We start from the raw sequence: 11399 nt of genomic DNA, 5'->3' as shown, positions 1-11399 counted from the left end.
GTCCATCCGTTTCTCCAGCTCATGTTAGGACGTTGTCTCAGAATTCAGCCAGATTCAAATCTCAAGTGGGCCACACCACAACAGATAGTGGGGACTGAACGTCCACCATTGGAACCTTCTTGCCAGCAACATAAGTTTTCTATCAAATCTATGCTCTTATTTTCCGTTAGTTCCGGTACTAATCATCTTACGAACGGTTTGGATTCATAAAGACATCAAGGTGGGCCACAGGAACGTTTCGTATCCCCACTGTTTCATGTGATGTGGTACAGTTGAGTTCCCGAGGAACGCAGATTGCCACCAGTTCTTTCTGTCGGAAGATAGGTGGGGCAACATGGTATTCGTGGGAAATCCACGCCGCTCATTCATTTTGCCGGATCATGTCAGGTCATCGGCCAAAAAATGAGGCAGATCCAAATCAAAAGTAGACCGCGTGACAGGAAACAGTGAGATTAGTTTTAGAAGAAGTTAATATTTTTTGTTTACTAGAGTGACCTTACGAAGAGTGTGGATGGGTGGACCCAAGAAAGTTTATGTGTGGCTCACTTAAATTTCAGATTTGCTCTTCCTTAATACTGGTGTGGGTAATGTTGTACGAAGACAAGCATTGCCGCTCTTCGAGCTATGTAGGAACGGTTTAAAGCAGATTAAAATTACATGGGCCACAGAATGATGTATTTATTATATCCACCGTTCACCCATTTTGCGAAATCATTTTAGAGAATGATGCTAAAAATGATTATTTCCAAAGCTTAAGTGGACCACACCACCAATAGCAATGGGGATAATGATTCTCACCATTAAAACATTTATAGGGTCTACCGTAACATTTATTTTATATCCAATACGCTCGTATTGATCCAAAACATCTGTGACCCCCGAAAGGATTTCAACAGTAGCCGTTCAAACTCCACTTCTTTTACATTGTGGTCCACTTGATCTTTGAATTTGTCTTAGTTTTCAATTCAAACATTTCGACAAGCTAGCTTAATGGACGGACGGTTTGAATAACACATACTTCATGGATTCATGATGGACCCACAGAACGGATGACGTCATCACACTAGTCAGGTCGGTGGTGTGTGGTACACCAGCGAATCCGCTTCCGTGGTGGACGGACGCGGATTGCGTGCCGACAGCATCAGTAGCGAGGTGGCTACTGACAGTACTCTGCGCCCTATCATGATGTATGTATCCTATCCACGCCTTCCATCCATTTTTTCAGACTATTTGTGGTATGATCCCAAAAATAAGCCATATCAAAATCTCATGTGGACCACACCGTAGGAAAGAGTTGATTGAACACTCATCATTAAAAACTTCTTAAGAGCCACATAAGTTTTGGATTAAGCTGATATTTGAGTTTTATCTTCATCCAGGTGTACGTGACCTAATCAACAGTTTGGATGACAAAATAATATTACAGTGAACCTTAGAATATTTTTAATGGTGGGCATTCAATGGCTATAGTTTTCTTATGGTGTGGTCCACTATAAATCTGGATCTCCCTCATTTCTGGCTCGTGATTTATAATGATCTTAAACAATAAATGGACGGCTTTGATGAAACACATTAATATCACAGGAGCTCACAGACGATTGTCAGTAGCCACCTCGCTATTGACGCTGTCAGTATGCAATCCGCGTCCGTGGTGGACGGGTTGGATTCGAAGTTCCTGCGAAAGCCTGCGCAAGGATGCTGGGTGGGGCTATGTGAGAAATTCATTCCGTTCATCCATTTTTCGAGCTAATTTTAGGTAGCGAGACCAATAAAAAAAATATAAGTTAGATACAAAACTCAAGGGGTCACACCGGAGAGAAAATTGGGGAAATAAATTTCCACCAACCTTCCTAGGCTCAACCTTAATGTTTACATGCTATCTAAACCGTTTATAATGTCATTCCAAGTGGGATTAAGTGAAAAAACCGAAAATATAGACTGATACAGGACTTTTATGGCCATAAGAATACTTCAACGGTGCTCACTGAATTCCCACTATTTCCTCTCGTGTGGCCCACTTAAGTATTGGATACACCTAATTTTTGGTAGTACGTCATAAAATGAGCTCTAAAAACGCATGGACGAGATGGATTTCACACAAATATCTCCGTGGGCCCCACCCAGCATCCTTAGGCAGGAAGTTCCTGTGAAACCTTCGCAGGAAATCCGCGTCCGTTGGATTCTCGCGAACAATCCGCGTCTGGGTTGGGATCTGCCTGATGTTCGGTATTTGTCCGTGTAGACTGAAGATACTCAGCTGTCTGTGTGGGGTCCACCATTCTCCACGGGCTCAACCATAATGTATGTGTTTTATCAATACCGTTCATTCATTTTGCCAACTTTTTTATAAATGTCAGGTGGACCACACCACCACACTGCATGAGACAGAGGCAGTTAAACACCCACCCTTAAAAGTTTCCTAAGGCCCACCATGATGTTTATTTACCAGTTATCCTTTTGATAAAATCACATAAATGTGGAAGAAGTAAAAACACAAATATCAACTTCATTCAAAACTTTGGGGCCACCAAATAGTTTTAATGGTGGACATTCAATCACCCCTCTTTTTGTTTTTTGTGTAATGGGCCTCATTTGTGGGCTCATGCTCTAATATGAGCTAGAAAAATGGATGTGCTATGGGTGAATAAAACAAATACATCATGGTGGGCCCTACAGATCTTTTCTAGCACATGCGTTAGTACTGTAAGGTCACTACCGAAACCCAGTACGAATCGATCATTACATATCATAGAAAATAAAGGAAATCCACCCAAAAACTTCAACATTCATATGTTGGCCCGGATGATGGTCGGATCAACCTTCAGTTTCGGTAGTCTCACTTTATTCGTGGGATGACCGCTCTGGACGGATTGGATTTTGTATGAAAAATGCATTGGGCCCCATAAGCAGAGCTATAGAAAAAGCTTTTGATACAATCTCGTTGTAGTGAATGCCACACGCAGCCGCTTGTATGCACATTTACCGGGCACTCGCTCAAGTGCTCTTAGGAGAGGAGACACGTGCAAAAGATCATAGCCGTAGGTGATCCCAACAACGTACATATTAGAAACCCAAGCCTGGATGATCATAAGGTGGGCCATGTTTACCAAACAAATGTGCGGTTAAGAGAATTTCACCGAAATCGGATTGCGTACTGAGTTACTCAGTACGCTCTTATCGTACTGAGTAAACTCTGTGGGGCCCACCTTGTACGTATGTAATCTATCCACGCCGTCCATCGGTTTTTCCATCTAATTTAAGGGGTTGAGCCCAAAATTGAAGTATATCCAAATATCAAGTGCATCATACCACAGTAAACAGTGGGGATAATGATTTCCACCGTTGAAACCTTGCTAGGCCCCACAGTGATGTTTATTTGTCATCCAACCTGTTTATAAGATCATACAGACATGGATGAAGGTACAACACAAATATAAGCTTGATCCAAAACTTTTGTGGCTCTCAAGAAAATTTCAACAGTAGACGTTCAATTCAACTGTTTCCTATGGTGTGGTCCATTTGAACATTGTATATGCTTCATTTTTGGGTTCAAGCCCTAAAATTATCTGGTAAAATGGACCGAAGGAGCGGATAAAATACATAAATCATGGTGGACCCCACAGAGTTTACTCAGTACGCTAAGCGTGGTGAGTTACTCACTACGCAATCCGCTTCCAATTTCACCAGTGTTTCGAATTGTGGCCCACCTGACATCATATTTACCTTATTTTAGTTAGTGTTTGGATTAGTTGAAATTAAAAAGAGAAAAACGATTTTTTGGAAGTAACATTTTTAGAAAAAAAATACTGGAATGAAATACTATTTTTTGTTGTTTGTTTTCTAACCGATTTCCAGAAGTAGATTGCTCCAAATTTCTATTTTGTTGTTTGGCATCTCACTTCATTTCATACGAAAATTCATGACTTGTTATGCATATCAACACATACCAACAGTCAGTAACTCAATGGACCATCTCTAACTGTACATCACCTACCTTACCCATGATTCAGTAATTGGTTACCCAACGGACACACGACAGATGGGAGATGCTGTAAAAATTATCCAGATCAGAATTGAGAGGGATGGAATCGTTAGGATTCTCCAACCATGGGTCTACTATAGAAGCTGGGCACAAGAGGGACAACGTTCAAACCATGTTGCATCAGAACTACATTTATTCCATGTTGGGATTCTTGGGCCTGTCTCACCCATCTGGGGAAATCCTACTCCTGTGATGTTGTATCGTAACGTCCAGGTTCAACCATCCAAACTGAGGAATCTATGGGCCCCAGAGTCAATGGTCCATGAACCAAAATCTCACAATCACAGATCTCAAACCTGACTCATAAGCAACTAACAGAGAAAAAATTACAATTCAACCAAAATAAGGCCAGATATTCAATGGCCAAGATCTTTTGATCTAGAAGTTTTTGGTATATGGGCCACCAATAGTCTGTCCCACCAAATCATTGGACCACTGAATTATGGACACCACTAGTAAATATTAAAAACCAAAGTACTAACTGCAGGAACAGTTAGGACATTCAGATTAGTGCCAAATGATTGTCATTGTACTAAGTAATTAAAGTGGTTGATTTTTATTTTTATTTTGGATAAACCAGCTACGTGTTATCTTGTACATGGCCCACTGTATGAGCAGACCAGCTTGAAGCTCGAGCCAGGTCACTACAAGGTGGGACCCACATAAATTCACAGACCAGTGTGCGCCTGCATGCAGCATTGCAGCTAACCATTCCATCATTTGGCACATTTCTCATCTGAATTGTGCATTAGGTGATGGCCCATCAGTGGGCCCCATCCAGTGAGCAATCATAAAAACCAGCCTAACCATCCACAAAGGAATGCACAAGATTGAAACTCAAAATTGGATAGAGACTATGCACATATAAAATAGACAGTGCACAGAACTGAAAGAAGGCATTTACAGAGCAAAGTATAAAAGAGAATCCAGAAACACTACGGAATGCTCTTTTTCACAGGCCATCTATCTGAGAGAGAGAGAGAGAGAGAGAGAGAGAGCATATACGTGGGAAAATAAATAATTTAAAAAAAAAAAAAAAAAAACTTCAAAGAAATTCATCTTTACAGTGCAGTCATTTAATGTCAACTGTATAGTTTCCAGATTTGATGGTCAGATTCAGCTCTTGTTGACTGCCTCCCCCAGCAAGATTGAGATGGAAATGGCATCCCCAAGAGACTTTGATTCCCTTCCAAGCCAAAGGTCTGCTCTTGAAGAATTCAACGATGGAGGATGCTCCTATATAACCCACAACATTTTCTGTCAGATTGCAATGCAGGTCCTGGGGCCATTTGATAAAACTTAATCTCAGCACTTACCCCTGAAATTTGATATTTTCAGTGATTTTCACTGAATCAGATCATTTGGCAAATCCAACTAAGTGCTTAAATTAATATTCACTGAAAATATGGGTCTTTTTTGCAGCTATCCTCTCTTCACTTAATGTCAATCTCTCTTCAGCTAACATGGAGAAAAGTGTGTGTGTGTGAGGCATCAGTGGGTAAATTGAAAGACAGGCAAACCCCACCAAATGGTCAGCTGTCCAAATTCAATGGGTGAAACCAGACAGCGAAGATCATCTAGTTAGTTTGAATTTGGGGATGTGCTCCATCCACAATAGGTCTTAGGTTTGAACAGCCCAGATGGGCATTGAGTTGTGCAGAAGAGTTCATACCAGCTTTATTTGCATTGGAATCCTGCTGAAGAACTTTATGAATTGCATGCTTCCGTACTCATTGAACTTGGATCAGAATCCCATGAAACTGAAAGTCCCGATGCTCTCTGAACACCCTTCGGTTTGTATGGAGCAATTTGCACCATCCGTGGGAGGGTACCCAATAGATCGTTTTCAATGCACTCATACCTGCAAAGGAAATCAGGTTGACATGTGTTACAAAACTCAAATCCTAAAGAGTTCATGATGGCTGACTTACATTTTCTTGCAGAGCTCGTTGACGAGGGTGGCGAGATTGATGCTTTGCAACCTTAACTCCAATACTTTATGTGTCAGAAACTGATCAAATGGTTGCTCTAATAAATTTGAAAGCCTCTCTACATTTACTTCCAGTTGCTGCTGCAGGTCCTCGAATAGGTTCTGTTTCAATACCAGTTCCTTCTTTGTCATTTCATTCTTGAAGATATTGTTCCCAAACATGTACAATGCAAATGGGTACGAATATGAAAGAATGCGCCTCGATCTGAAGAGTCTGTAGAGTCCGTTCATCGCCCAACTATGGTCTCTGAGTCCAGGCTCCTTACTTTCCAAGATAGATATACTATTCTGTATAGTTTCCTTAAGGTTGCTTTCGAGCTTGAGGGAATCTTTATGAGCGTTGAACCGGTTGTAGCAGTGTGTGTATCGATGAAGGTCCCGCTTCGCACACTCGGCTTTTTCAGTGATGTCTTCTCCAAAGCGTACACAAGAGTGGTTATCAATCGTCGTCCACGTATGGGATATGCCGGTGGCAGCACCGCACAACCAACTGCATTGAGAAGGTGAAAGTTTAAAAGACCAGCTTTAATTTGCATTTGCAAGCAAATGTCAGGGGAGCTTATTTCCAGCTCCCAACACAAACTGCTGTCTAGAAATAATTATTTAAAAAAAAAAAAAAAAAATCCCAGGTTTTTTTTTTTTTTGTAATTTCTCTGACCATTTAATTTCTTTTTCCTATTTTTTAACATTTTTATCATGCAATAGTACAAATAGAGCTTTGCTAAGCCCACGTGTGTACACATTGGCTAATACACGTGCCACCACATGAGCCAGTGTGGCACACAGGTGAAATATCCAAGCCATCCATCTTGTGGGTCTCAACGTATCAATGCTACTAGTGAAAGATAAAGTTGGTCCACTCAGTAGGTGCACCATGATATTAGAAATAAGTGGATTGGTTAGAGAACTTTGGCCGATTTTTTCACAACTGTACTTTTTTTCAGTTAATTTTGGCACACCTGACTAGTGGACGGACCTGGTTCCTAGGATGGGGAATCTACATAGTGGTACCCTTCCGATGGATGGCATGGATACTGCACCTGTCTGCCACACTAGCATACATGATAGCGTCTGTATTAGCTGACGTGTGCACTCGTGTGGGATTTGCAAATCTCATGAAAAATTATAGGTTTTCAAATTTGCAGGTAAGTTAGCATATCAAGCCTCATGAAGTGCTCTGTCCAACAAACCATATCCCTGGCTGGCAACGACACGTTTGTGTTCAAGATCACTAACAACATGAGAATCATATATAAGAAATTAGTTTGAGAGAAGTACCAGGCTTAATGGAGATTGATCTACACCACATGCATAATCTGCATAAACTTCAATGATTGCAACATAGAGTATAATAGGGAAAAACTCTCACCAAAATGACTGTAGACATGTACAGACAACAAGGTTGCAGCCACCATTCTTTTCAACGATCTTGTGACACGTGGGGCAGGGCTTCGTGTTAACAGTAATCCAGTTGACTGTTTCCGACTCGTCCTGGCATTTCTGGCCCCAAAACTTCCACATCTGGCATGTACAAGGGGAGTGTGCTTCCGATAAGCAATTGAAACAGAACTGTAGCCCGCACGTGCATTCCACCTCACAATAAGAATCGCCCTTTACACGTATCGCGTTGCCGCAATGCGGGACACTAGGACACCATTTAACCTTGTTGTTGTCCACGATGTAAGATTCTAGGAGATGACGGTCAAAACGCTCAGCAATATCAGGATGTTTCGCACTGACGAGATTTCTTACAACAGCTTCATCGCAAATAGCATTGCACTTGTGCTCCATACATCTTATGTGCTTGCTTTGCCCATCATTTATCTGAACAATAAAATTTTCAGTCCAGCCTGCACATAGAGAAACATCCAAATAACCCCTAATTTAGAGAAAAAGAAATAGAAAGTTCTCTTTCTTTCACTTGATCAGTGAACCACTTTTCACACATGACAAGATTTACAAGATTGAAAATGATCACTAAGTAGGTCCTACCTCAGATTGGCCACAACCCAAAATTCACACCCACTGGACAAGTTCCTAAACCTGGATTCAGAGGATTTCAGGAGAGAATGGATGATCAAATGAGCTTTGATCAACTTTTTTTCTTCTAACCATCTAACATCGTCACTGAAGTTCCTCCAATAGAGTGGTGGTTAGGAACTTAGGATTCCAAACGGTGTGATTTTTGGTGTATGGCCCATCAGGGTATGGCCAACCTGATGACTGGCTCAGATCACGTACAGTACATTAGCCACATCTATGAAAAAGCAAGTTGATGATAAACACAGCAAAAAAGAACTGTTTAGCACAAAAATCTAGCCCCTTAATTTGTAGAAGTAATAGAAACAAGAAAGTTGAGACTTTATTTTGTGTATTGTTGCAACAAAACCATAGAAAATGTGGTGACGAAGGAGAATGCTTACAATCATTGCAAAAGCAGTGGCCACAATCCATTGTTGTAACTGCATTTGGAGAAACCTCTTCAAAACAGATGTTGCATGTTACTAAAGACCGTGAATATGACCATGGCAAGGCATGTTTTTTGCGCTCCTCTATAGTCACGCCTGCTTCAGAAAATAATCTATCCCTTCCCTTCTCTACAAGTTCTGTTGACAAACGCTCAACGTTCCAACGGTGATGAATAAGTAGAGTGCGTGCATGTCGTTCTTTCAGCATTAGCATGTCCATTACCTGGCACAAATCTTCCCTCTGCACAGAATTTGGAATGGATGAGCACGTTAAGCTTAACTCAGAGCCTAGGGATGAAGTGAAAGAGAGTCAAGAGCATGCAAAAGAAGCAATCACCTGTGCTTCCAAAAGCGATTCTTTTGTGATTACCTGTAAATTCCAAGTGGGTAATGAAACAAAGTCAATTCCCCAAAATAGAAACAGAAATTCAGACACTGAATTTGATGCAATTTATAAATTGCTTGTCAAACAAGATCGAGAAACCATCCATTATCAACAACATTGCTAGATAAGTTGGATCAAATTGACCATGTTTAACAAAGTATATCCAATTACTTCAAATGAAATCCATCCAAAGTAATACAAACTCATCATAAGAAAGGTTTACCGTAGAAACGGACATAGAATTTCAAATGTACCCATTTTAAACACAAATATGTTGGAAATATGCATTTCAAAACGCCACAAGTCTTTAAATATCAAATTATTTTAAGGTTTTTCTATTGAAATTGTCTCAATTGTGAAAGAGTTAGATGCCTTATGGTCTTACAGGGTCGGATTCGGAAAGCACCAAGTTAGACATAGTTTTGTGTGGCCCAAAATCCTACGATTTAAGATAAATGATTTACAATTTAAGTCGAATCTTGAGAAAAACAATTTGAATCCCAACTTTGAATCCTTTTTTATATAAATCCTACAATTTTATGATTTGAATCCAATGATTTACGTTTCAAATTATATTTGTTTTCTTCTATTTTAAGCTTCACTTGGCTTTAATTCTATGTTTTTAAATTGGGAGGGGCTTTAAGAATCATTTAGACAAAAAACCTTTCCAAAGAAAAAACAGAATTGTTTAGAAAAAGTAAATCATTTTGTTTTGTTCTTTATAAGAGATTAAATGATATATCTTATCTTCAACGTTAAGTCATGGGCCTTTTTTGTTCTTACTTCTTAACTCGTCAAAACACCAAATTGATGTATGACTTATTTGGAATGTTTTTTATGGATGGTTACGATCATGTTGACTCGCATGTATTGTGGAATGATGGTTAGAAATCAAAATATCTTTTTTCGTCATTCTACATATTCAAATGTTGCTTTTCCAATGTGATTTTACATTCAAGAAAGGTAACAAGAACAACAAATAATTAAAGGATCCTAGTATATTTTTTAAGGAAATTTTATTAAAAGACAAAAACAACAAGAAGGGAAAAAAAAAAAAGAAGAAGAGGAAAAGATAAGAATCCTTTAACACTATCATGACATGGTATTACTTGGTGCATATTGATGGCAAAAGGATGATTGCTTCTTTTATTTATATTTTTATATTTTTAAGAAAATCATAAAAATCTTATGATGTACAATATGATTTGTGATTCGATACGATTCAACTCCTATTACGTCTACCGTTTAGAAAACAAAGCTCTCAGGAATTTCATTAAAAGTATCATATGTAATGTAACAAGCAAATAATAAGATTTGATTTTTGAATCTAACAAGCAAATTTTTAAAAAGCAACAAAGGCCTTTTGTCTTGTAGTGGTGTGGGGTTAGTTCCACAAGTGAAAAACTTTGGGATTATAAGAGAAGGATTTTGGATAGGGCTTAGGCCCCTTTCAGGGTGTGGGGTGTAAGTGCGTGCAAGTATACTTACAAAGCCTGTTTTTGTTGCCTTTTTGAAGTTTCCAGAACAATCATTTGTTTTGAATTTTCTAACTTAACTGAAAACCCAACAACCATGTCTGTTAGTAGGGGTGCGTATACACCCATTCAATGTGACTTTGAAGTCTATAAAAGTACTTCTCCAGTTCCGTTTTTATTATTCATTCAAACATTCGGCTATCTGCTCTCTAATTGTCAATAACAACTTATTGCAAACTGTTTTCTTTCTGGTTCATCATCAATTTGTCTTCGGGTTAGACACATAGTAGTGGTTCGGGTCTTCGTATATCGAGTGCGTAGGTGTGATATGACAACATTCTGAGGGTATCATGGAGGTTGATTGTCTAGTATTCCTATTGCACTACGGACAACATCCAAAGCAGGGCAAATCAACTTCAAGTTACCAGACAATCAACCTCCAAGATACCCTCCCTTGCATAGTACAAGGTTCAATTTTCAGTTTGTACAAGTGGGGCCATGGTTCAATGATCAAAACCATTGGTTGCATGTGAAACGTAATCCTTCATGGTAGACGCTATTAGTTGGAGTATTATTTGGCTTCTTTTTTTTCCAAGTTGACGGCAATCTCCTACAATATTATTCTCTTTGCTATTGATTTGATGATAGTTTATGGTTAACTCTTTATATTAGTAATTTCTCCCCATAAAAACAATTTTAATTAATGGGCCTAGGTTGTTAAGATTTAAATGTTTTATTTCATATTTATTAATATTTATTGGAAGCTCTAGTCATTGGTAGGTTTGACCAAGTCTTTAGGTATTTGGTTATTTGATTTCGTGGCTGAGAAAGTGTCTTATGTGTGATCCTATTTTATAGGAGTTGTGGTTAGTGCTAGGTTGAAGTGTTCTGATGTAATCCTATTTTATAAGAGTTGTGTTTAGTGCTAGGTTGAAGCGTTTTGATGCAAAGCCTATTTATAGGCCCTTTTCTTTATCAATAAAATACACAGAGCTTTACCATCTTAACACGTCTCTTTTGTTTTTTTCCTTCTTTATTT

At 39.1% G+C, this 11399-nt stretch overlaps 1 protein-coding gene across 1 annotated transcript in view; it reads right to left on the bottom strand.

Annotated features, from left to right (window-relative positions):
* Positions 1–5075: 5075 nt before the first annotated feature.
* Positions 5076–11399, bottom strand: part of LOC131218566 (probable E3 ubiquitin-protein ligase ARI2) — a 15223-nt gene continuing 8899 nt past the window's right edge. Inside the window, exons 2-7 of the mRNA XM_058213178.1 lie at positions 8838–8870; positions 8456–8741; positions 7402–7882; positions 5974–6522; positions 5715–5903; positions 5076–5285 (exon numbers count right to left, since the gene is read on the bottom strand). Coding sequence (XP_058069161.1) covers positions 5750–5903; positions 5974–6522; positions 7402–7882; positions 8456–8741; positions 8838–8870 — 1503 coding nt within the window. The 3' untranslated portion in view covers positions 5076–5285; positions 5715–5749. The remainder of the gene's footprint in view (positions 5286–5714; positions 5904–5973; positions 6523–7401; positions 7883–8455; positions 8742–8837; positions 8871–11399) is intronic.

The sequence above is a fragment of the Magnolia sinica genome, chromosome 11, assembly GCF_029962835.1.
Source record: "Magnolia sinica isolate HGM2019 chromosome 11, MsV1, whole genome shotgun sequence".
NCBI lineage: Eukaryota > Viridiplantae > Streptophyta > Magnoliopsida > Magnoliales > Magnoliaceae > Magnolia > Magnolia sinica.
This window is presented reverse-complemented; position numbering and strand designations above follow the sequence as displayed.